Source organism: Molothrus aeneus, unplaced genomic scaffold, assembly GCF_037042795.1.
Source record: "Molothrus aeneus isolate 106 unplaced genomic scaffold, BPBGC_Maene_1.0 scaffold_30, whole genome shotgun sequence".
Lineage (NCBI taxonomy): Eukaryota > Metazoa > Chordata > Aves > Passeriformes > Icteridae > Molothrus > Molothrus aeneus.
In genome coordinates this window covers 2,550,254-2,576,066 of record NW_027098964.1, presented here as the reverse complement: position 1 = coordinate 2,576,066, position 25,813 = coordinate 2,550,254, and the positions used below count along the sequence as shown (strand labels likewise).

General features: G+C 65.4%; 1 protein-coding gene across 1 annotated transcript; it reads right to left on the bottom strand.

The window, feature by feature from the left end:
- Positions 1-638: 638 nt before the first annotated feature.
- SPTBN2 (spectrin beta, non-erythrocytic 2) lies at positions 639-25,813 on the bottom strand. Its single transcript, XM_066570297.1, has 35 exons — positions 25,654-25,813; positions 23,684-23,832; positions 21,835-22,008; positions 21,031-21,122; positions 20,758-20,838; positions 19,984-20,099; positions 19,781-19,893; positions 18,731-18,918; positions 18,370-18,487; positions 17,462-17,620; positions 16,800-17,102; positions 16,557-16,710; positions 15,014-16,175; positions 14,333-14,470; positions 13,116-13,872; positions 12,827-13,029; positions 12,623-12,713; positions 11,834-11,980; positions 10,769-11,032; positions 10,067-10,291; positions 9,619-9,708; positions 9,005-9,286; positions 8,334-8,464; positions 7,646-7,850; positions 6,607-6,981; positions 5,701-5,945; positions 5,228-5,366; positions 4,683-4,767; positions 4,048-4,244; positions 3,306-3,466; positions 3,060-3,138; positions 2,825-2,973; positions 1,937-2,110; positions 1,090-1,132; positions 639-996 (listed from the first exon to the last, which is right to left on the bottom strand). Exons 1-35 carry the CDS (start codon positions 25,811-25,813, stop codon positions 775-777), a joined length of 7,371 nt encoding a protein of 2,456 aa, XP_066426394.1. The 3' UTR covers positions 639-774.

Here is a 25,813-nt window from a genome sequence, read left to right as displayed (position 1 = left end):
GTAGTGGGAGCACTGGGAGCTGCACTGGGAGCGCTGGGAGCTGTAGTGGGAGCACTGGGAGCTGCACTGGGAGCGCTGGGAGCTGTACTGGGAGCACTGGGAGCTGCACTGGGAGCGCTGGGAGCTGTACTGGGAGCACTGGGCCTGTACTGGGAGCCGTACTGGGGGTATTGGGAGTGCAGGGATTACTGGGGGCGCTGAGGGTATTGGGAGCAGTGGAGGTCCTGGGGGCATTGGGGTCCATATGGGAACGCTGAGGTTCGTACTGCGAGCACTGGGGTGCCCTGCGCCGCCCGTTGGCAAAGCCCCTTCCCAGTCCAAAACTGGCCCAGCCTCATCTGATCCCAATCCCATCCCATCCCAATCCCATCCCATCCATTTCCACCCCAATCCCATTTCCATCTCATCCCAGCCCATTCCCATTTCCATCCCAGCCCATTCTCTCAGTCCCACCCCAATGCCTCCCACATGTGACCCCCATCCTCACCCCATCTCCACCCACACCCCAATTCCAATTTGCATCCCAAACCCACCCCTACTCAAATCCAGTCCCTCCAGTCCATCCCAGTCCCCCCCAATCTCTCCCAGTCCCTCCCAATCCCACCCGCCCCTCTCCCCAGCACACTCAGACCCCCCAGTCTCTGTTTCCAATCACTTTATTGGGGTGGGGGCTGCACGGTGACATCACCGGGACAGGGGAGGGGGACACACACTGAGTCCCCCATGTCCCCCCCGTGTCCCTCTGTGCCTGCGGGACCCCCAAACTCTCCAACTCTACTTGTTCTTCTTGAAGAAGCTGAAGCGTTTCTCCCTCTCCTTGTGCTCGCGGGCCCGGGGGGCTCCCTCGGCCGGGGGGGGCACCGGGGGCAGGCTCAGGGCCCTCGACATCCCCTTGGGGGGACCCCCGGGGACCCCCGAACTCTCCCGGGGCCCCCCCGAGCCCGGCACGGCCCCGGCGGCGGCCTCGATCCCCCGGAGCCACAGGGCCATGTCGGCCTGGGGGGGACACCAAGGGGACAATGGGGACACACGGGGGGGGCAGGGGACATCGGGGGACACCGAGGGGACAGTGGGGAGGGGGGGTCTCACCTCGTCCTTGGCCTGGAACAGGAATTCCTTCCCATCGCTCAGCCTGAGGGGGGCCGGGATCAGCCACCGGGACCCCCCCAGCCCCCCCATTAGGACCCCTTCGTGTGCCCCCATTTTTAACCATTTCCCTGCCCCATTATTCCCACTTTTTTTCCTCTTTTCTCCCCGTTTTTTTCCCATTTCCCCACATTTTTCCCTCAGTTCCCACCCCATTCTCCCCCCATTTTCCTCTGTATTATTACCCCATGTTCTCCCTATTTTTCCCATTTCCCCCCGTCTCCTCAATCTTCCCCCATATTTCCCCCCCCATTTCCTCCATCTCTTCCCCTTTTCCTCCCATTTTCCCCCCAATTTCCCCCTATTCTCCCCCAATTTCCCCCATCTCCCATTTTATTTTTCCCCCTTTTCCTCCCATTTTTTCCCCAACTTCTCCCCCTTTTTACCCCATCTCCCCCAATTTTACCTCTATTCTCCCCCAATTTCCCCCCTCATTTCCCCCCCCAATTTTTCCTCCCATTTTCCCAATTTCCCCCCTATTCTCCCCCTAATTTCCCATTTTTACCTTATGTCCCCCCCATTTTCCCCAATTTTCCCCCCCATTTTCCCCCCATTCTCTCCCCCATTTCCCCCCAATTTCCCACAATTTCCCCCACTTTTTACCTCATCTCCCCCTCAATTTCTCCCATTTTCCCTCCCCATTCTCCCCCCATTTTCCCCCAATTTCCCCCATTCTCCCCCCAATTTCCCCCCTCATTTCCCCCCTCATTTCCCCCCATTTTCCCCCATTCTTTCCCCAAATTTCCCCTCATTTTTCCCCCCAATTCCCCCGTTTCCCCCCTGCCCGTACCCCAGCCTGAAGACGTGTTTCCGTTTGCGGTAGGCGGTGGCGGGCTGGCAGCGGGCGCCGCGCAGGGGCGTGGGGGGCTCGCCGTGGTACGGGACCCCCGCCCCCGCCCCCCGCGCGTCCTTGAACACGCTCAGGACCCCCCCCCGCAGCACGCAGTACAGGCTCTGCCAGGACCTGGGGGGCACGGGGGGCTTTAGGAACGGTTATGGGGGGGGTTTAGGGGACCCCAACCCCCAGGACACAGCCCTGAGTCTGCCAGGACCTGGGGGGCACGGGGGGGTCACGGGAGGGGGTCACAGGGGCTTTTAGGGGATCCCCACATCCCCCAGACACAGCCCTGGGTCTGCCAGGACCTGGGGGGGGTCACAGGGCGGGTTTAGGGGACCCTCACCCCCCCAGACACAGCCCCGGCTCTGCCAGGACCTGGAGGCCGTTGTGACTTTAAGGGAGGGGGGCGTGGCACTTAATGGGCGTGGCCATTGCAGGGCGCAGTCGCGTGGGCGGGGTCAAGCTACCCATATAAGGCTGTGACATGTGGGTGTGCCTCAAGGGGCGTGGCTATGAATGGGGGATGTCCCCAAGGTGTCTCCAGGTGTGTCCCCAAGGCCGGGCGGTGTCCCCAGTGTGTCCCCAGCTGTCCCCAGGTGTCCCCAGGGTGTCCCCAAAGCCAGGCCATGTCCCCAAGAGTCCCCAGGGTATTCCCAAGGTGTCCCCAGGTGTCCCCAGGGTGTCCCCAGGTGTCTCCAGGTGTGTCCCCAAGGCCGGGTGGTGTCCCCAATGTGTCCCCAGCTGTCCCCAGGGTGTCCCGAGGCGTCTCCAGGAGTGTCCCCAAGGCCGGGCGGTGTCCCCAGCCTGTCCCCAAGGTGTCCCCAGGTGTCCCCTGCTCACCTGTTGGTGGCTCTCTTGCCGGGCGCCTCCAGCTCCTGTTTCCGGCACAGCGCCCCCTCCAGGGTCTCGGGCGGGGGGGGGGCGCGGGGGGGCAGCGTGGCCGCCACCCCCGCCGGGCCGGGCCCCCCCTCCTGCGCCCCTTTGGGGACCTGGGGAGGGGGACAGGGCTGAGGGGGGGTCCCACAGCGGGGTCTGGGGTGTCCCCCCCGCATTTGGGGGGGTCAGGGGGGGTTACCTGGCCCGCGGCGCCGTCGGGGCGGATCCCGTTGAGGGCCGGGGGCTCCGGGGGGCGGCTCTGGGGGGTGGGCGTGGCCCTGGGGGGGAGGTGGGGACACCCCCCTGTCACCCCCAGAACCCCCTCCCCATATCCCACACCCCCCCCCCCCCACGCCGAGGGTGTCCCCCCAAACCTGGGGCTCTCCCAACCCCCAAATCTCAATGTTGCCCCCAAATCCCCTCCCCCACCCCGCCCCCCCCTCACCTCGGCCCCTCCCCGCCCCCTCCCCCATCCTGGCTCTCGGGGGGCACCACCGGGGGGGTCCCCCCGACTTCGGCCCGCGCCGGGGGGGGCTCGGGGGGCTGCAGCTTCCTCGCCTCCTCCTCCTCCTGCTCCTGCCGCCGCCGCCGCTCCTTCTCCTCCAGCTGGGGGGGTCGGGGGAGTCAGGGACACCCCGGCAATGGGGGGGGGGACACAGGGATCCCATGGAGACCCCCCCGAGGGCGTGGGGGTGGCACAGGGACCCTCAGCTGTGTCCCCTTGGGGTCACAGTGGCTCCAGTGCCCCCCCTCCCCTTGCCCTTGCTGCGTCCCCTCCTTGTGTCCCCCATTTTCCCCCCGTGCCCCTTCCCCATTTCCCCCTCCTTCCCCCCCATATCTTCATCCCCTCATGTCCCCTCCTTGTGTCCCCTGTGCCCCCTCCCCATTTCCCCCTCCTTCCCCTCTATGTCCCCCTGATGTCCCCATCTCCCTGTGTCCTCATTTTCCCCCATGTCCCCCTACCTATTTCCCCCCCTGTCCCCCCACGTCCGTGTCTCCATTTCCACCCCATTTTTCCCCCATTTTCCCCCCATGTCCCCCTCATGTCCTCGATGTTCCCCTCCCCATTTTACCCGCATGTCCCCCCTGTCCCCCCATGTCCCCCTGTCCCCCCCGTCCACCCCATCCCCATTTTCCCCCCGTGTCCCCTTGTCCCCCCCCGTCCCCCCTGTCCCCGGTGTCCCCACCGTGGTGAGGCGGCTCAGGGCAGCGAATCTCTCCTCCCAGGCGGCCGCTGCCTTCTGGAAGCTCTGGTGCCGTTTCAGGAGGGTCTCGGCCTCGGCCAGGCTGGAGCCCAGCTCGGGGGCGCGGGCCAGGGGCTCCCTGCTGGCCAGCCAGGCCTCGGCCGTGGCCGCATCGCGCCCAAACACCAGCACCTCCAGCACTGGGGACACGGGGACAGTCACCGGGGGACAGGGACACCCCTGAGCCACCCCTGAGCCACCCCTGAGCATTGAGAGGGGACACCAGGGGGCAGGGGGGACACCCTGGAGCCACCCTGAGGCACCCCTGAGCCACCCCTGAGCCACCCCTGGGCACAGCCACCATGGCCAGCCAGGCCTCAGCCATTGTGCCTGAACACCAGCACCTCCAGCACTGGGGACACGGGGACGGTCACCAGGGGACAGGGACACCCCTGAGCCACCCCTGTGCCACCACATGGGGCACAGCCACCATGGCCAGCCAGGCCTCAGCCATCGTGCCTGAACACCAGCACCTCCAGCACTGGGGACACGGGGACAGTCACCAGGGGACAGGGACACCCCTGAGCCACCCCTGAGCCACCCCTGGGCACTGAGAGGGGACACCCAGGGGTCCTCACCAGTCTGCAGCCACTCCAGCTTGTCCTGCCAGCGCTCCCCGATGTCCCTGCGGCGCTCCTGGAGCTCGGCCAGCTCCTGGGACAGCTGGGGGGACACGGGACAGGGGTGGGGACAAAGACTGGGACACGCTGATGGGGACAGGGACAGGGACGAGCTTGGGGACAGGATGGGGACAGAGATACAGGGATGGGGTTGAGACACAGTGACAGTAGCAAGGACATGGGATGGGGACAAGGACACGGGGATAGAGATACAGGGTTGGGACACGGGGACAGTGACGGGGACATGAGGGGATATGGGATGGGGACAGAGATACAGGTGTGGGACACAGTGATGGGGACATGAGGGGATATGGGATGGGGACAGCACCCTGGAGACAAGGATTTGAACGAGGGATGTGGGGCTGGGGACTTGGGGACAGTGCCAAGGACGGGGAGGTGGGTATGGGGGCACGGTGGCAGGGTGACACAGGGATGCGGTGACACGGTGACACAGGGCTGGGGTGACACAGGGATGCGGTGACATGGTGCCAGGCGTGTCCCACCTTGTCGGCGTCATGGTGGCCCCGCTGCAGCAGCGCGGTGGCCGCGGCCACGGTGGCCCCGAAGGAGCCCTCGCGCGCCTCCAGCTCAGCCCGCAGCCCCTGGTGCTGCTGGATCAGCAGCTCGGCCGCGGTGACATCCCTGCCAGGGGACAGGGACACCACGGGGTCACCACGGGGTCACCCCGCCTCCGCCTGGGCACAGCGGGCAGGGCTGGGCCACCAGGGTGGCCGCGGTCACAGCCCCGCGCTGGGGTCACTGCAGTGTCCCTGAGGTGTCCTTGAGATGTCCCCAGGGCTGTCCCCATGTGTGTCCTCATGTCCCTGTGTGTCCCCAGGTGTCCCTGTGTCCCCCCATCCCTGCAGTGTCCCCATGTCCCCCTTGTTTCCACAGTATCCCCACGTCCCAGTGCTGTCACCCCCTATCCCCGCAGTGTCCCCATGTCCCCGCGGTGTCCCCATGTCCCCAGTCCCACCTGGGCCTCTCGCGGGCCTGCAGCTGCAGCTGCACTCCGTCCATCCAGAGCCGCAGGTCGCGGGCGGCGCGCAGGAACCGGAATTGCTCCACGCTGTCCCCGAGCAGGCGGCGCCGGCGCTGGCAGCGCCCGCGGAGCTCGGCCCAGGCCGCGGCCACCGCGCCCTCCTGCGCCCGCAGCTCCTCCGCGCGCGGGCCCGCGTACGCCGCGGCCAGGCGGGCTGCGGACTCCTGGACAGCCGTCACCTGGGGACAGGTGTGACAGGTGTGACATGGGACAGGTGGGACAGGTGGGACAGGTGGGACAGGCGTGACATGGGACAGGTGGGACAGGTGGGACAGGTGGGACAGGCAGCCTGCAGCCTCCTGGACAGCTGTCACCTGGAGACAGGTGTGACATGGTACAGGTGACATATCCCACTACACAGACACCTCCTGCACTGCAGCGTGTCCCTCACCTGCCACTTACCTGTCCCTCCTTGTTCCCTCACCTGTCCCCTCCCCATCCCCATGGCCTCCCCTGTCCCCTGGCAGTCCCTGTGCCCTCACCTGTCCCCGTTCCCTGTCCCCTCCCCATCCCCATGCCCTCAACTCTCCCCATCTCCTCCCTGTCCCCTGGTGGTCCCCATGCCCTCACCTGCACGCTCTGGGCCCTGTTTCCTCCCCTGTCCCTGTCCCCTGTCCCCTTCCCTGTTGTTGCCCTCACCTGCGCGCTCAGGGCCTGCACGTCGTGCTCGAAGGCGCGGTGCTGCCCTCACCTGTCCCTGTCCCTGTCCCTGTCCCCTGTCCCCTGTCCCCTCCCTGTCCCCTCACCTGCGCGCTCAGGGCCTGCACGTCGTGCTCGAAGGCGCGGTGCTGCCCTCACCTGTCCCTGTCCCTGTCCCCTGTCCCCTCCCTGTCCCCTCACCTGCGCGCTCAGGGCCTGCACGTCGTGCTCGAAGGCGCGGTGCTGCCTCTCCAGCCCCTCGGCCCCGCGCAGGTCCCGGCCCAGCTCCTCGGGCACCTGCCGGGCCTTGGCTCGGAGCTGCTCCAGCACCTGCCGGGCGTCGCGGCGGAAGCGCTGCAGGTCGTGGGCGGCCGCCAGCTCCTGCGCCCGCGTGGCCACCAGCTCCAGCAGCTCGGCCCAGGCCTCGTTGAGCCCTGCTTGCCACTGGGCCACGGCCGCGCGCTCGGGGTGGCCCCCGGAGATCAGCGCCGCCGCCGCTGCGTTGGCCGCGTCCACCCGCTCCTGGCCCAGCCCGCCCGTGTCCCGGGAGAACTCGCGGAACTTGTCCCGGAGCAGCTGCGGGGACAGGGGACACGGTCAGGGGACAGGGGACAGGGGACGGGGTCAGGGGGACATGGGATGGGAGTCAGGGGACAGGGGAGGGGGTCAGGGGGACACGGGACAGGGGTCAGGGCACGGGGGACACGGGGACAGGGGATGGGGGACACGGGTTGAGGGTCAGAGGACATGGGGACAGGGGATGGGGGACATAAGGACACAGGGACAAGGGACAGGGGTCAGGGCGGTCAGGGGGTCAAGGAACAGGGGTACACGGGACGGGGTCAGGGGACAGAGGGACACAGGACATGAGGACATGGGATAGGGGACACAGGACAGGGGGACACAGGACAGGGGTCAGGGGGTCAGGGGACATGGGACATGGGGACAAGGGGATGGGGTCAGGGGGACACAGGGGAGTCAGAGGGATATGGGACAGGGGGCTGGGGGGACACTCCTGGGGACAGGGACATCCTGAGGGACAGGGGACATGGGACACCCCCAGTGACAGGGACACAATCACTTATAGGGGGACACAGGACACGCTGGAGTCCGGGGCCACCTGCAGTGACAGGGACACCACTGGTGACAGGGGGACACAAGGACCCACCCCCGTGTCAAGATGACCTGGGGACCACCTGGCACTGAGGGACTCCTCAGTGTCCCCTCAGTGTCCCCTCACCGTGACGTGCTCGAAGTCCTGCCCCAGCTCCCGGGACGCCGCCACCACCTCTCGCTCCGAGATCCACTGCTCCAGGTCATCGAGGTCGCGGCGCAGCTGGCACAGCCGGTGGTGGCCCTGCAGGGTGGCCCTGCGGTCCCCGGCCAGGTGACACAGCCCCGCGTAGAGACGCTGCAGCTGCGCCGCGCGGGCACGGAGCCGCTCGCTGCACGGGACAGGGGACAGCGGTGTCACCAGGGGGGCAGTGATGTCACCTCGGGGGCAGCAGTGTCACCAGGGGGACAGCCGTGTCACCAGGGAATAGCGATGTCACCCAAGGGGCAGGGGACAGCTGTGTCACCAGGGGATAGGGGACAGCAGTGTCACTAGAGGACAGAGGTGTCACTGGGGGGCACAGGGGACAGAGATGTCACCCAGGGGACAGGTATCACCAGGGGACAGGGGACAGCAGTGTCACCAGGTTACAGCGGTGTCACCAGGGCACAGCCGTGTCACCCGGGGATCAGGGGACAGCGACGTCAGGGGACACACAGGGGACATCAGTGACAACGGACACGGTGACAGAGAACACCGGGACCTCAGGGGACAGCGAGCACTGGGACAGGGCTGTCAGGGGCCATGGTGGCCGTGCACAGAGTGGCGGGGGTGTCTCCAGGGTGTCCCCAGGGTGTCCCCAGGGTGTCCCCACCCGTCGGGGTGGCCACTGGCCGCCATGGCCCGGCCCTGCTCCGCCAGCAGCTCCACGGTGCCGCCGTAGTCGCGCAGCTCCTGCTCCAGCCCCAGGTGCCGGCTCAGCATGGCCTGGGCGCCCGGCTCGTCCTGGGGACACCAAGGGGGGGGGGGTCACAGGGGTGTCACCAGCCCCAGCAGGTCCTTTGGGTGCCCCTGGCCCCTCCAGGCCACTCGAAGACCCTTCAGACCCCACAGAGCCCCCCAGAAATCCTCACTGACCCTCCCTGACCCCACAGACCCCCACAAATCCCTCTGACCCTCCAGACCCCCAGAAATCCCCTATAGGCCCCCCATAGACCCCCCAGATCCCTCAGACCACCCTCACAGACCCCTCAACTCCCCCTCTGATCCCACATAGACCCCCCCAGACCCTCCAAAACCCCAATAAACCAATCCCAATCCCCCTGAACCCACCACAGACCCCCCCATAGACCCTCCAGACACCCCAGAGACCCCCCCACAGACACCCCAAACCCCCCACAGACCCTTAACCCCCCCCACATCCCCCCTGCCCCCCTCTCCCATTCCCTGCCCCAAACCCCCTCCCCCCCCCCAAACTGGGGGTGACTCCGCTGTCCCCGAGGGGGGGTCCCGGCCCCTGGGGGGGGTCCCGGCCCTGTCCCCCACCTTGGCCTTGTCCTGGGCCAGCATGTGCAGCTCCCTCTCTCCCAGCCAGGCCTCGGCGGCCGCGGCGTCGCGCAGGAATCGCTGGGCGGCCAGGGCGGCCTCCAGGCGCCGCTGCCTCCGCTCCACCTGCGCCCTCAGCTCCTTCCAGGCCTCCCTCAGAGCCGGGACCCCCCCGGGGACGCCCCCGGGTACCCCCGAGTCCGGGACCCCCGCGCCGGGCGCCCCCCGCTCCAGCAGCTCTGACACGCGGCGCTCGCGGCCCTGCAGCTCCTTCTGCAGCGTCTGAGGGGCCGGATGGGGGGTTATGGGGGAAACTGGGGGTCTAGGGGGGAAACTGGGGGGTCTAGGGGGGTTATGGGGGAAATTGGGGGGTTATGGGGGAAACTGGGGGTCTATGGGGGAAATTGGGGGGTCTGGGGGGGTTTATGGGGGAAATTGGGGGGTCTGGGGTCTATGGGGGAGTTTATGGGTTCATGGTGGAAAGTGTGGGGTCTAGGGGGTCTGGGGGCTTTATGGGGGAAACTGAGGGGTCAGTGGGGTCTGTGGGGGTCATGGAATGAGTCCTGGGGGGTCACAGGGGACACAGGGGGACATTTGGAGACCCTGTGACCCACCTCGTTCTTCTGGAGCAGCAGCTGCACCGAGGGCAGGTCCTTGCCGTGGTCCGTGGACATGGCCAGGGCCTGGCGCTCCTGCACCCACAGCTGGGGACAGTGGGGACATTGGGGTCAGTGGGGACATCAGGGACACTGGGGACATTGGGGTCACTGGGGGTCATTGGGGACATTGGGGCTCACAGGGGGTCCGGGACACTGTGGGGACAGGGATGGGGGAGACTCAAGGACTGGGGGTCAGGAACAGCCATGGGGGGGAGAATTTGGGATTCAGAGATTCGGGGTCCAGGATTTGGGATCAGAAATGGGGTGGGGGTCAGAGATTCGGGGTCAGAGTTTCGGGGTCAGGAATGGGGTGGGGGTCAGAGATTCGGGATCAGGAATGGGGGGGTCACGCACGGGGACCCCAGGGGTCAGCGCCAGCCCCGGGTGGGGTCCCCCCACTTACGAGCTCGTCCTCCAGGTCCCTCCGGAACTGGTGCAGTTCCCTGGCGGCCGCCAGGCTCCGCCCGCGCTCCCGCAGCGGCTCCCGCAGCTCCCGGAACTGCTGCTCCAGCTCCCGCACCTGCTCCTGCACCCCCGCGCTCCGGGGGTGCCCCGGGCTGAGCCCCCCGGCCTGAGCCCGCAGCGCCCCCACCTCCTGCTCCCGCAGCGCCGCCTGCGTCTCCAGCAGCTGAGGGGGATTTGGGGGATGAGAGACCCCCGGGGACCCCCAAAATCTGCACCCCAAAGGGCCCCCAGCTCCTGCTCCCGCAGCGCCGCCTGCGTCTCCAGCAGCTGAGGGGGATTGGGGGATGAGAGACCCCCAGGGAACCCCAAAATCTCCACCCTAAAACTGTAGCCAAATCCTGCATCACAGACTCGCACCCCCAAATCTGCATCGCAAAACCTGAACCCCAGAACCTGCACTCAAAACCTGCACCCCCAAATCTGCATGGCAAAACCTGCGCCCAAAAGCCTGAATCCCAAAACCTGAACCCAAATCCTGCATCAGAAACCTTCACCCCAAAACCTTCACACCCCAAAATCTGCACCCTAAACCTTCACTCCCAAAACCTTCACACCCCAAAATTTGCACCCTAAACCTTCACCCCCAACCTTCCCCACAGCCCCATTTCCCATTTCCCATTTCCCATTTCCCAGCCCTGACCTGGTGCCGGGTCAGCAGGACCCCGACGCTGGTCAGGTCCTGGCCGCAGTGGCCGGAGCGGAGCTGGGCGCGGACCCCGGCCAGCCACGAGCGCAGTCCGGCGCAGGCCTGGGCGCAGCTCTCGGCGCGCGCGGCCTCGGCCAAACCCCGGCCCTTGGCGGCCGCCGCCGCCTCCACCTGAGCCCACAGCGCCCGCAGCTCCTGCCGGGGGGTGGTCACTTGTCCGGCCAGCGCCGGACGTGCCCGTGCCAGCTGCTCGCCGTCCTGCGGGACACGGGAACGGTGGCACCGAGTTACGGGAGACACCCTGGGACCGTCAGGGTTGGACCCAAACACATCACAGGATGGGCAATGTCAAGGTTGGGATTGTGTGGAATTGTTGAGGTTGGACCCGTTGAGTTGTGGGGTGATGAGGAATGGACGTGTGGGGTTGTGGGATCATTGAAACCCATGGAACCATCAAGGTTGGACCCAAAAAGTCACAGAATGGGCAATGTCAAGGTTGGGATTGTGTGGAATTGTTGAGATTGGACCCGTTGAGTTGTGGGGTGATGAGGAATGGGCACGTGTGGTGGTGGGATCATTGAAACCCATGGAACCATCAAGGTTGGACCCAAAAAGACATCACAGAATGGGCAATGTCAAGGTTGGAATTGTTGAGGTTGGACCCATTGAGTTGTGGGGTGATGGGGAATGGACATGTTGGGTTGTGGGATCATTGAAACCCATGGAACCATCAAGGTTGGACCCAAAAAGTCATGTAATTGTCAATGCTACACGGGATCCTTGAGGCTGACCCAGTAAACTGTGGGATTGTGAAGATTGGGCCCATGGAATGGTGAGATCACCAAAACCAGACCCATGGAGCCGTGGAATTATTAAGGCTGGAGCCACAGAACCGTGGAATCACTAAGATTGGACCCGCGGAACCACAGAATTGCTGAGGTTGGACCCACGGAATTTTGTGACTCAACGTATCCCACCTTTCCCAAGGGCTGCCCTTTCCTGGATCCCATTTTCTCCCAGTTTTCCCCCAGTTTTTCCCCCGTTTTCCCCCGTTCCCACCTTCTCCAGCGCCTCCAGCCAGCCCCGGTTGGCCGCGAGCTCGGCGGCGAAGGCCTGGTGCTTCTGCCACTTGCCCTGCAGGTCCCGCGTGCCCTCGTAGGACACGTCCCGGGCCACCGGCAGCTTCTCGTTCAGCCACAGCGTCAGCTGGGAACGGGGACAGGAACGGGAACGGGGACGGGGACGGGGATGGGGATGGGAATGGGGATGGGAATGGGGATGGGGACAGGAACGGGAATGGGGACAGGAACGGGAATGGGAACGGGGATGGGGATGGGGATGGGGATGGGGATGGGGATGGGGACAGGAACGGGAACGGGGATGGGGATGGGAATGGTAATGGGAACGGGGATGGGGACAGGAACGGGAATGGGGATGGGGATGGGGACAGGAACGGGAATGGGAACGGGGATGGGAATGGGGATGGGAATGGGGATGGGAATGGGAATGGGGACAGGGATGGGAACAGGAACGGGGATGGGAACGGGGACAGGGACGGGAATGGGGATGGGGACAGGGACAGGAATGGGATGGCAATGGGGACAGGGATGGGAACAGGAATGGGAACAGGAATGGGAACAGAGATGGGGATGGGAACGGGAATGGGGACAGGGACGGGGATGGGAACGGGAATGGGGACAGGGACACAGATCAGGGTCTCTTCCCACAGTCCCAGCCCAGTTCTCCTCTTCACCCCATCCCCATTTTAACCCCATCCACCCTCAATCTCCACCCTAATCCCATCCCAATCCCGATCCCAATCCCATCCCAATCCCCACCCCGTCTCACCTCCTGCCCATCCTGCAGGAACTTCTGCAGCTCCCAGTTATCCCGCAGCCGCCCCAGCAGCTCCTGGGCTGATTCCCGGATCTTCTGGTGCCTGTGCCAGGGCCAGGAGGGATGAGAGACCCCATTCCCAGGGGATGGGATGGGACTGGGATGGGACTGGGATGGACTGGGACGGACTGGGACGGACTGGGACGGGTCTCTCACCTGCTCTCCACCGACTCCACCGTCTCCCGCACCTTTTCCGCGTGGACGCCGCCCTCGTCCAGCAGCTTCCTCCCGGTGTCCGTGAGCGCCCGGACGCGCTCGGTGCCGGTGTCCAGCGCGGCCAGGAACTCCTCCAGCCTCCTCACGGCCGCCTCCGCCCCCGGCACCGTGCCCGGCATCTCCGTGTGGGCCAGCGTGTGCTCCTGCGGGTCGGGACCGGAACCGGGATCGGGACCGGGATGGCACCGGAGCCCCGGGACCCCCCCCGGAACACCCCGGCTCCCCTCACCTGCTTCCCCAGCGTCCCCTCCACCTGCTTGGCGTCCCGCAGGAACACGTGGAAGGCGACAGCCTGGGCCAGGAGCCGCTGCCGCTTCTCCCAGACCCGGCCCAGCTCCTCCCAGTCCGCATCCAGCGCCTCCAGGCGCTGCAGCAGGGACAGACTCTGCGCGTCCGTCTGTCCCCGCGTCACCTCCCGGCCGGCGGCGCGGGCGCTCCGGTAATCGGCGCCGTAGTGCGAGATCTCGGTGCGGAGGCTCTCGTGCTGCCGCAGGGAGCCCTCGGCCTCGGCCAGGGACGCGGGGACATCCTCGGAGCCCGCGGCCGCGCGGGTGCGGGACAGCCAGGCCTGGAGCGCCGCCAGGTCCCGCAGGAAGCCCTGGAGCCGCCGCGCCTGCCCCAGGGACTCCTCGCGGCTCCGGTGGCACCGGCGCAGCGCCTCCCACTCGGCCTCGAGCCCCGCCAGCTCCTCGCGGATCTCGGCCGCTCGCTCCGGCTGCTCCCCCTGCAGCTTCTCGCCCTCGGCCCGCAGCTCCCGCAGCTTTCCCTGGATGGCGTCCAGGTCGCGCCCCATCCCCGACAGCTTCCCCTGCAGGGCCGTGATCCCGGCCAGGTCCCGGCCCAGCGCCCGCGTGGCCTCGATCGCCGCCGTCTTCTCCCGCATCCAGCCCCGCGTCTCGTGGCATTCCAGGCGGAAATTGTGGATGTTCAGCGCCGCGGTCAGCGCCACCTTCTTGCGCTCGGCCAGCGCCCGGAACCGCTCCCACCTGGCACGGGCGGGATCGGGGCACGGTGGGACAGAGCCCGGGGAGCGCTCGGGGCGTCCCAGCCCAAGAATCCATCCCTGGAGCGTCCCGATCCAGAGAATCCATCCCTGGAGCGTCCCAGCCCCGAGAATCCATCCCTGGAGTGTCCCGATCCAGAGAATCCATCCCTGGAGCGTCCCGGCCCCGAGAATCCATCCCTGGAGCGTCCCGACCCAGAGAATCCATCCCTGGAGCGTCTCAGCCCCGAGAATCCATCCCTGGAGCGTCCCAGCCCCGAGAATCCATCCCTTCCCAGAGCATCCCGGCCGGGAAAATCCCTCCCTGCATCCCTGGAGCATCCCTGACTGCCCGGAGAACCCAGCCCTGCCTGGAACACCTCCCTGAGCCCCTGGAAATTCCATCCCTGCCCGGATCCACCCGCAATCCCAGCCCGGAATGGCCCCGCCGGGGCCGCCCCCACCTGTCCCGGAGCTGCTCCCAGGTGTCCCGGGCGCTCTCCCGGTTCCTGTCCCCGGATCCCTGCAGCTCCTCCGTGACGCGGCCCACGGAGGCCACGCGCGCCGCCAGCGCCGCCAGCTCCGGCTCCAGCGTCTCGAACCTGCGGGAGCGCCGGGAATGACCGGGAATTCCGGGAATTCCGGGAATGCCGAGCCGGAGCCGGGAACGCTGGAAACCCCAGCGACACCGTGCCGGAGGTGGGAGTGCCAGAAATCCTGGGAATGCCACAAACTCTGGGAATACTGCGCTGGAGGTGGGAATTTGGGGAATTTTGGGAGCGCTGGGAATGCGGTGTTGGAGGTGGGAATTTTGGGAATGCTGGGAATATCTCAGGTCGAGGAGAGAATTGAGAGAGTACGGGGAATACTGTGTCGGAAGTGAAAATTCTGGGAAAACGGGAACACCTGGAACACTGGGAATGTTGTGGTGGAGGTAGGAATTCAGGGAACATTGGGAATAACGGGAATACTGGAGACATCCTGAGGAAAAACGGGAATAACGGGGCGATCCTGTGTATTCTTGGGAAAATTCCTGGGGGAATCCCAGTGGGGGCGACCACGGGCACTCCGAGACTTCCCGGGAATAACTCCGGGAATAACTCTGGGATTCGCACGGTGCAGCACGGGGAGCCCCGGGCGCTCACCGCTGCTGCACCACCTCCAGGTCCTCGATGCGCTCGGGAATCTCCATGGAGAGCAGCCACTGCTCCCTCTCGCCCACCCAGAGCGCGCAGGCATCGGCCTCGCTGCGCGCCGCGAACAATCCCAGCGCGTCCCGCAGCTCCAGGCGCCGCAGCTCCGCCCGCTCCTCCAGCTCCCGGTGCCGCCGCTCCAGCTCCGCCAGCCGCTCCGCCAGCCCCGGCACCACGTCGGGAAGGTCGGCGGCATCGCCGGGCATCGCCTGCTCCCGCAGCGCCGCCAGCGCCGGCCCTCGCCGCCGCATCTCGTCCTGCAGCTCCCGCAGACGCCGCTCCAGCATCCCCGCCGAGCGCTCGTCGTGGCCGAGCTCCGGCCCCGCCACTCGCCGGGCGGCGGCCGCCAGCCACGCCTCGGCCTCGGCCGCCTCCGCGTCCAGCTGGAAGCGCCCCGCGGCCGCGCGGAGCCGCCGCTCCCGGGCCCCGGCCAGCGCCGGCAGCGCCGCCCACAGCGACTCCAGCTCCCGGATCCGGCGGGACACGGCGGCCGCGGGGTCCGGGGAGCCGGGAGCGGGGCCCGGGGCTCCTTCGGGGGGTTCTGTGGGGCCCTCGGTGAGTTCCGTGGAGCCGTCGGGGCGTTCCGAGGGTCTGGTGGCGGGCGGCGAGGGTCCCTCCGTGGGTCCAGGGGGGGATCCCAGGGACGCGTTCTTGGATTCCGGGGGTCCCGTGGGTCTGGCGGTGGATCCGGCAGCGGATTCCGCGGGTTTGGAGCTTCCCATTGATCCGGCAGCGGATCCCGCTGATCCAGGTGTGGATTCCACAGATCCCGCGGCTCCGTCGGGGGCTCCCTGCGCCAGCAGCTCCCGGCCCCGCTCCAGCAGCTGCTGCAGCGGCCCCGCGCGTCCCCCCAGCGCCCCTCGGATGGCTTCGAGCTGGCTCAGCATCCTCAGGGCTCCCGGCAGGTCCCGGCCCAGCTCCGGGCAGCGCAGGAGCCGCTCCTGTTCCCGCATCCAGGCCTCCTCCTCGCCCGCGTCCCACAGGAACTTCCAGAGGCGCCGGGAGCGCTCCAGCCGCAGCCGCCGCTGCGCCGACAGCGCCGAGAGCCCCCGGTACCGCAGCTCCAGAGCCGCCACGCGGGACCGCAGCTGCTCCGGGGGGCACGGGCGGTACCCTGGGGGGCACGGGCGGGGGTCAGCGGGGCTTGGGGGTCCGGGGGTCCTGGGGGCTGGAATCCCCCAGGGTTCAGGGGTACGGTGTTCAGGGATGCCGATTTTTGGGGGGGTCCCGGGGTTTGGGATTCAGGGATGCTGAGGATTTGGGAGAGCCAGAGTTTGGGGGTGCTGGGAGTTTGGGATTTGGAGGTTCCCGGGTTCGGGGATTCGGTGGTTTGGGTCTCGGTTTTTGGGGGTTCATTTTGGGGTTTTGCTAGGTCCCGCTTTTGGGGGTCTCAGGTGAGTGGGGGTCCTGGGACTCAGGTGTCCCTGGGTTTGGGGCTTCCAGGGCATCCCGGGGGATCCCAATTTTGGGGTTCCCCGTTTTGGGGGTCACTCACCGCCCCCCTCCCCGAGGAAACGCTCGGCCGCCGCCCCCACACTCCGAACCCTCTCGGCCTGGGCCGCCACGTCCCCCTCGACCAGGGCGTGGATCTGCAGCAGATCGTCCACCTGGCTCAGGTGCTGCCCGAAATCCCGCGACTGCAGCCGCACCTGGGGACACCGAGGGGTCACGCGGGGGGGGGGTCCCACGAGGGGATCCCACCCCCCCGCTAAACCTCCCCTCGCAGCCCCTTCCCCACCTCCATCTCCTCCATCCAGCCCATCAGGTGCTCCAGGTCGCGCAGGAGCCGCTGCAGCTCCAGGTGCGCCCGGAGCCGCTCGCGCCGCGCCGCCACCTGAGCCCGCAGCGCCTCCCAGAGCGACACCACGTGGTCGCGCCGTGTCGCGATGCCGCCCATGTCGTGATAGCGCTCGGCCTCCAGCTCGGCGGCCACGGCGGTGACGGCGCGCACGCGGCTGCCGTAGGCGGCGATGTCGCTCTCGATGGCCTCGTGCTTGCGCAGCGCGGCCTCGACACCACCCAGGGACCCCCCGAAATTGTCCTGGGGGGGGAAAGGGGGGGGTGAGGGAGGGGACACTACAGGGACCCCCCGAATTGTCCTGGGGTGGGGAAAGGGGCAGTGAGGGAGGGGACACTCTGGGGACCCCCAAAATTGTCCTGGAGGAGAGAAAAAGGGCCTGAGAGGTGACAAAGGGTGGGGGGGACACATCCTGAAATTGTCCCGGTGGGGACAAGGGGAAGCCCCCTGGGGTGGGGGCGGTTTCAGGGTCACCTGTGCCACCAGGTTGTCCCTGCCTGGGGGTGGGTTGGGGGTCCCGGTGTCACCGGTGCCACCAGGCGCTGGTTGTCCCTGCCTGGGGGTTGTTTGGGGAGGGGTCTCGGGGGTCCCTGGGGTGTCACCTGTGCCACCAGGCGCTGGTTGTCCCCCAGCCAGGTCTCCCTGAGCGCGGCCTTGCGGTGGAACCTGGCCGCCAGCTGCTCCAGGTGCTGCTGCCGGAGCAGCTCCGAGCGCAGCGCCAGCTCCCGGCCGTGCTCCGCCTTCTCCAGCCGCTCCCACGCCTGCGGGGACAGCGCGGTGTCACCTGGGCACCTGCACACCTGGGGCACCTGGGCACCTGTCACCTGTGTCACCTGGGCACCTGCACACCTGGCACCTGGGCACCTGTCACCTGTGTCACCTGCATACCTGGGGCACCTGGGGCACCTGTCACCTGTGTCACCTGGGCACCTGCACACCTGGGGCACCTGTGTCACCTGGGCACCTGCACAGCTGGCACACCTGGGGCACCTGGGGCACTTGTCACCTGTGTCACCTGGGCACCTGCACAGCTGGCACTGCGTACCTGCACAGCTGGCACACCTGAGCACCTGTGTCACCTGGGCATCTGTGTCACCTGGGCACCTGGGGCACCTGGGCACCGGGCACACCTGGGCACCTGTCACCTGTGTCACCTGGGCACCTGCACACCTGGCACCTGGGGCACCTGGAGCACCTGTCACCTGTGTCACCTGGCACCTGGGCACCGGGCACACCTGGCACTTGTGTCACCTGGCCACTTGCACAACTGGCACCTGGGACACCTGCACACCTGCACAGCTGGCACACCTGTGTCATCTGGGCACCTGCACACCTGGCACCTGGGGCACCTGCACACCTGGTACACTTGGCACTTGTGTTACTGTGGCCTCTCCCATGTCCCCAAAGTCCCCGTGGCTGTCACCCTGTTGATGTCGGCGCTGTGGGGATCCCCTGTGTCCCCCCCATGTCCCAATGTCCCCAGTGTCCCCAGTGTCCCCGTGGCTGTCACCCTGTTGATGTCGGCGCTGTGGGTCCCCTCCCGGGGCACGAACTGTCTCTGGTTGTTGGCGCGGAGGCGGCTCCGGAGCGAGAACAGCAAAACCTCCAGGGAGCCCTTGTCCTCAAACCTGGGGGGACCCCAAAATAATTCACTGAGAGAACCCCAAAATACACTGGGGGGAACCCTAAAACCCACCCTGAGCCCCAGGGATGCCCCAAAACCCCTCAGAGGGAACCTGAAACCCACTGGGGGGACCCCAAACCCCCTCTTGGGGACCCCAAACCCCTCAGGGAGCCCCCAGACACCTCAGGGAGCCCCCGGGCCCCTCAGGTAGCCCCCAGACCCCCAGAGCCACTGGGGGGTTTCTCACCGGGGGGGTTTCTCGGTGGTGCGGTAGGCGCTGAAGGCCTGGAGCTGCCCCTGCAGGCCGGGGATGCCGCGGGGCAGGCGCCGGTCCGTGAGCAGCAGCAGCGAGCGCTGGATCCAGCCCAGCAGCTCGGCCGCCTGCGCCTCGTAGCGCCCGGCCAGGCCCTCGGCCTCGCGCGCCGCCTCCAGCACCTGCCCGGGCACGGACGGACGGACGGACAGACGGGGGCACGGCTGGCTGGCTGTGTCCTCACATCCGTCCATCATCCATCCGTCTGTCCATCCATCCGTCCGTCCGTTTGCCCTCACATCCATCATCCATCTATCCATCCAACATCCACCCATCCGTCTGACTGTCCATCTGTCCATCCATCCATCCTTCAATCCATCCGCCCATCCATCCACCCATCTGTCTGTCCATCCACCCATCCATCCATCCGTCCGTCCGTCCGTCCGTCCGTCCGTCCATCCATCCATCCATCCATCCATCCATCCATCTGCCCGTCCGTCCACCCATCTGTCCATCCATCCCTTTGTCCATCCATCCATCTGTCCCTCCATCCATTCATCCATCCCTTGTCCATCCATCCATCCATCCCCATGCCCCTCTGTCCATCCATCTGTCCATCCATCCCTTTGTCCATCCATCTCTGTGTCCGTCCATCCATCCATCCCTTGTCCATCCATCCATCCATCCATCCCCATGCCCCTCTGTCCATCCATCCCCCCCCTTCCCCGCCCCTTTCTGGTCAATCCATCCCCTCTGTCCATCCCCCACCCGTCCCTCTGTCCGTCCCCCATCTGTCCCTCCCTCCCCCCTGCCCATTCCCGCGGATTCTGTCCAGTCCCCACCCCCCCCGACACCATCTGCCCATCGTCTGTCCGTCCATCTGCCCATCGTCTGTCCGTCCATCTGCCCATCGTCCGTCTGTCCACCCCTTCCTCCTCCCCCCGTTCCCTTTCCGTCCACCTGCGTGTCCATCCCTGTGTCCCCCCATCCTGTGTCCACCCCGTGTCCGTCTGTCCACCCCGTGTCCGTCTGTCCACCCCAGACCTTCCCGACGCGTTTTCCCTCCACGGCCAGCGCCTTCATCCTGGAGAAGTGATGGTAGAGGGCGGCCACGTAGGTCAGCACTGAGCGCTCGTCCGGCTGCTCCACGGCCACATCTGGGGGGCACGGGGGGTCAGACCCCCAAATTCTCCCCAAATCCACCCCCAGGGACCCCCAAATCCCCCCAGGGACCCCCAGGCGCTCACCCTCGGGGTCCAGCAGCCGGGTGACCCCCAGCTCGCGCTCGGCCACGCCAAAGGCGCTCTGCAGGTTGTGGAGGGCGTTGGCTCCGCGCAGGGACCCCACGTCCAGCAGCTCCGGCCTGGGGGAGACCGGACAGCTGAGCACGGACCCGTGACCACTGACCACAGACCCATGACCACTGACCACGGATCCATAACCACTGACCACGGACCCATGACCACTGACCACAGACCCATAACCACTGACCACGGACCCATGACCACTGACCACAGACCCATAACCACTGACCCACAACCACTGACCATGGACCCACAACCACTGACCACGGACCCATGACCACTGACCACAGACCCATAACCACTGACCACGGACCCATGACCACTGACCCACAACCACGGACCCACAACCACTGACCCACAACCACAGACCCACAACCACTGACCCACAACCACGGACCCATGACCACTGACCACAGACCCATAACCACTGACCACAGACCCACAACCACTGACCACGGACCCATGACCACTGACCACGGACCCATGACCACTGACCACAGACCCACAACCACTGACCCACAACCACGGACCCATGACCACTGACCACAGACCCATAACCACTGACCACTGACCCAGATCACCCCATAACCCCTGCCCCTGCCCCATAACCCCACAGACTCCCACCCCATAACCGCTGCCCTAGAACCCCCACATCCCCCCCTCCCCAGCCCCTCCCCAGCCCCTCCCCAGCCCCTCCCCAGCCCCTCGGTCCCGCACCGGTGCCGGTGGATGAGGGCACAGAAGGCCAGCCCGTCCCTCCAGCTCGTGGTGAAGTTCTGCACGTTCACATTGGGGTACCTGGGGGGGGGGCAGGGGGGGTCAGAGCCCCCCCAAAACCCCCCCAGACCCAGCAGGTCCCACATGAGTCCCCTTAGAGCCCCCCCCATGGAGCCCCCAGGAGCCTCCTGAGCCACATGGAGACCACCCAGACCCCCCCCAGGACCCCCAAAACTCCCCCAGAACCCCCTCAGGACCCCCGGGACCCCTCACCCCGCGGTTTTCATCTGGCACCAGGCCAGCAGCGCGTCCTTGGCCGATTTCCTCTCCCGCGTGTCCCCGGTCTCCACGCTGATGTCCTGGATCTGGGGGGGGGCCCAAAAATGGGGTTAAGGACCCCCAAATTGGGGTCAAGGACCCCCAAAAATGGGGCCTGGGACCCTCCCAGTGGGATCAGAACCGCCAAAAGTGGGTCTGAGACCCCCCCTAAAAGGAGCCTGGGGAAGATCTGGGGATTTCTGTGACCAAACTGAGAGCCCAGGAGGGGTTTGGGACCCCCCTAAATGATTCCAAACTCCCTCAGGGCAGCTCCGGGACCCCCCAAAATGACCCCCAAATCCCCCAGGGCGGCTGCAGGACCCCCCTAAATGATCCCAAACACAATAGGGTGGGTTTGGGACCCCCCTAACTGACTCCCAAACCCCCCAGGGTGAGTTCAAGACTTCCCTAAATGACCCCGAACACCCCAGGACCCCCCCTAAATGACCCCAAACACCCCCAGGGCAGCACCAGGACCCCCCTAAATGACTCCCAAACAACCCCCGGGTGGGTCCAGGACCCCCCCTAAATGACCCCAAACACCCCAGGACCCCCCCCTAAATGACCCCAAACACCCCAGGGCAGTTCCAGGACCCCCCTTAATGACCCCAAACACCCCCAGGGTGGGTCCAGGACCCCCCTAAATGACCCCAACCCCCCCCCAGGGCAGCTCCAGCACGGGCACGCCCCCATCGGGGCGGGGTCCGGGCCGCGCCCCCCGCCCCATTTCCCTCGCTCCGGGCGGGGCCGGGGGCGCACCTGGAAGCGCAGGATGATGGTCCAGACCAGGCCGAGGGTCAGGCGGGGGTTGCCGTCCACGATGTCGTGCGAGCCCACGTTCTCCAGGTGCACGCGCTGCTCGCGCAGGAAGCGCAGCGCCTTCTCCACGTTCTCCAGGCAGTGGATCCGCATCCGGCCCCGCGTGGGGCGCGGCTGGGCGGGGGGCGGGGGGGGGCAACGTTAGAGAGACCCCCACAACCCCCCCGGGAACAGGGGCAACGTTAGAGAGACCCCCACACCCCCTCAGGGACTGGGGGTAACGTTAGAGAGACCCCCACACCCCCCCGGGACCGGGGGCAACGTTAGAGAGACCCCCACACCCCCTCAGGGACCGGGGGCAACGTTAGAGAGACCCCCACACCCCCTCAGGGACCGGGGGCAACGTTAGAGAGACCCCCACACCCCCTCAGGGACTGGGGGCAACGTTAGAGAGACCCCCACAACCCCTCAGGGACCGGGGGCAACGTTAGAGAGACCCCCACAACCACCCCCGGGACCGGGGGTAACGTTAGAGAGACCCCCACACCCCTCTCAGGGACTGGGGGTAACGTTAGAGAGACCCCACAATCCCCCCGGGACCGGGGGCAACGTTAGAGAGACCCCCACAAAACCCCCCCCAGGACCGGGGGCAACGTTAGAGAGACCCCACACCCCCCCCGGGACCGGGGGCAACGTTAGAGAGACCCCCACACCCCTCAGGGACCGGGGGCAACGTTAGAGAGACCCCCACACCCCCTCAGGGACCGGGGGCAACGTTAGAGAGACCCCACAACCCCTCAGGGACCGGGGGCAACGTTAGAGAGACCCCCACAACCCCTCAGGGACCGGGGGCAACGTTAGAGAGACCCCCACACCCCCTCAGGGACCGGGGGCAACGTTAGAGAGACCCCCACAACCCCTCAGGGACCGGGGGCAACGTTAGAGAGACCCCCACACCCCCTCAGGGACCGGGGGCAACGTTAGAGAGACCCCCACACCCCCTCAGGGACCGGGGGCAACGTTAGAGAGACCCCCACAACCCCTCAGGGACCGGGGGCAACGTTAGAGAGACCCCCACACCCCCTCAGGGACTGGGGGCAACGTTAGAGAGACCCCCGGGTACGGGGGGCACAGTCAGGGAATCACCCATGAGTTGGGGGGGCACAGTCAGGGACATCCCCAGGGGAGGGGGGCACAGTCAGGGAACCACCCCACGGGTAGGGGGGCACTGTTAGAGACCCCCCCCCAATTCGGGGGACATCGTCAGGGACCCCTCCCAGATAGGGGGGGATGGTCGGGGGACAGTCAGGGAATCACCCACGAGTCGGGGGGCACCGTCAGGGAACCCACCCTGGATAGGGGGACACGGTCAGGGAACCCCCCAGGGTAGGGGGGCGCTGTTAGAGACCCCCCCCAAGGCATGGGGGGCACAGTCAGGGAACCCCCCCAGATAGGGGGGGATCGTCAGGGGAATCACCCACGAATCGGGGGGCACAGTCAGGGACCCCTCTGGGCAGGGGGAGCACAGGCAGGGATTTCCCCAATTTGGGGAGGGTCGGTGCCCATTGGGGGGGATTCCTGTTTTTTGGGGGGGGATTCCTGTTTTTTGGGGGGGGGTTCCCCTTTGAAGGGGGGCGTCCCCAATTTGGGGAGGGGTTGCACTCACCGGGAACCCCCCCCCCCCTCGAGCAGCTGGGGGTCCCTTTTCGGGGGTCCCCACAGGGATTTCCCCATTTTGGGGAGGGTCCTCATTGGGAGGTTCCACTTTTTTAGGGGTTTCCTGTTTTTTTTGGGGGGGTTCCCCTTTGAAGGGGGGGGCGTCCCCAATTTGGGGAGGGGTCTCACTCACCAGGGTCTCCCCCGAGAGCCCCTCGAGCAGCCTCAGCAGGAGCCGCCCGTCCCTCAGGTCGCTGTAAAGGTCCCCCAGGTGCGACCCCCCCGCCAGGTGAGAATTCACCCACTTGGTGAAGGTTTTCTTCTGCACGGCCTCGCGCTCGTCTGGGGGGGCACGGGGGGGGTCAGAGACCCCCAAAACCCCCCCAAAACCCCCCCAAATCCCCCAAAAACCCCCCAGACCACCCAAACCCCACCCAGAGCTTCCAAATCCCACCCAGAGCCCCCAAACCCCACCCAGAGACCCCAAATCCCACCCGAGACCCCCCCTCATCTTTCTGCACGGCCTTGGGCTCATGGAGGGGGGCACGGGGGGGTCAGAGACCCCCAAAATTCCCCCCCAAAGCCCCCCAAGGGTCGCAGCCCCACAGGGGGGTCCCCCTGCACCAGCCGGCGCTGGATTAACGCTAAGAGGATTTGGGGGGGGGTCCCTGAGGGGGGTCCTGGGAGATTTTGGGGGTCTGGGGGCGATTGGGGGGGTTGGGAGTTTGTCCTGGGGGGGGGGTTTTGGGGTGATTGAGGGGGTTTGAGAGGGGAAATTTGGGGGGCTCCTCCCATTTTCCCATAATACGCCCCCACTTTTGGGGGGTTTTCCCCATTTTTTTGGGTTTTCCCCATTTTGGGGGGGGGGTTTCCCATTTTTTGGCTCTTCCCCTGATTTTTTTAGGGCTCATTCCCACATTTTGGGGTTCCTCGATCTCCATTTTTAGGGTCTCTCCCTATTTTTTTGGGTGTTTCCACCTCTTTTCTGGACTTTTCCTCCTGTTTTGAGGGGTTTTTTTACCCCATTTTTTTCTGGGTTTTTTCCCCATTTTTGTGCTCTCCCCTCACATTTTTGGGCTGATTTCCCCATTTTTGGGGTCCATCTCTCCAATTTTTGGATTCCCCATCCCCATTTTTGGGATCTCTCGTATTCCTGATGCACTTCCCATCATTTTCTGGGTCGTTTTCCCCGTTTTTGGGGGCTGTTCTCCCGTTTTTTCCACTTTTCCATCACTTCCTTTGTGTTTCCCTCACTTTCTTTGCCCCCTCCAACATTCCAGAGCTCCCAATTCCCATTTTTGGGATTCTCCATATTTTTGGTGAATTTTCCCCCAATTTTTTCGGGTTCCACTCCCATTTTTTATCCTTTTCCCCCATTCTTTGTGTTTTTCTCCTTTTTTTCTTTGCTTTCCCCCAAGTTTTCACACTCTCCCCCTCATTTTTTTCACTTTTCCCTTAATTCTTGCACTTTTCTCCCACTTTTTGTCTTTTCTTCACTTTTTTTTCACTTTGCCCCCAACATTTGAGCTTCTCCCCACTTTTTGTGCATTTCCCCCCATTTTTTTCACTTTTCCCTCAATTTTTTTTCCTTTTTCCTCCCATTTTTTCCACTTTCCTCCCAAATTTTTGTGCATTTCCCACAAATTTTTCCATTTCCCCCCATTTTTTACTCCCCCCCCACTTTCATCCCCTTTCCTCCCAATTTTTATACATTTCCCTCCAATTTTAGGACTTTCCCCCCACTTTTTCCTCTTTCCCCCCCATTTTCCACTTTCCCCACAGCATTCAAACTTTTCTCCTCACTTTTTGTGCATTTTACCCCAATTTTTACCCTTTCCCTCACTTTCCTCACAATCCCCCTTTTTTTAAAATATTTTTCCTCTATTTTTGTGCATTTTCCCACTTTTTTTTCCACTTTTCCCCCAAGTTTTATTTTTCATTATCCCCCCATTTTTTCACTTTTTTCCCCCACTTTTTTCACCTTTCCCCACCCCACTTTTTCCTCCCCGTTTTTCCCCATTACCCCCCCCACATTTTCCCCATTTCCCCCCCTCAATTTTCCCAATTTTCCCCCCATTTTTTCCCCATTTCCCCCCCTCAATTTTCCCAATTTCCCCCCCATTTTTTCCCCTTTTCCCCCCAATTTTTGGGGTCTCCCCGTACCTGCCAAGGCTTTGATGCGGGAGCGCTCGAAGCGCCGGGCGGAGCCTTCGTCCTCCTCCTCCTCTTCCTCCTCGGGCCCCCCCGCGCCCCCCTCCCCCTCCCAGCGGGGGTCGCTGAACCGCGGCAGCTCCAGGGGGTCGTAGGGGGGGGGGGACAACAT

What these genes read in the sequence shown, in the direction of transcription:
- SPTBN2 (XM_066570297.1), bottom strand. Translation starts at nt 25,813, where the DNA reads ATGTTGTCCCCCCCCCCCTACGACCCCCTGGAGCTGCCGCGGTTCAGC. An exon ending in ACAGCGCCGACATCAACAGG is followed by an intron (nt 17,621 to 18,369) that starts GTGACAGCCACG and finishes CTGTCCCCGCAG; the next exon opens with GCGTGGGAGCGGCTGGAGAA. An exon ending in GGGACCTGGAGGACGAGCTC is followed by an intron (nt 9,709 to 10,066) that starts GTAAGTGGGGGG and finishes CACTGTCCCCAG; the next exon opens with CTGTGGGTGCAGGAGCGCCA.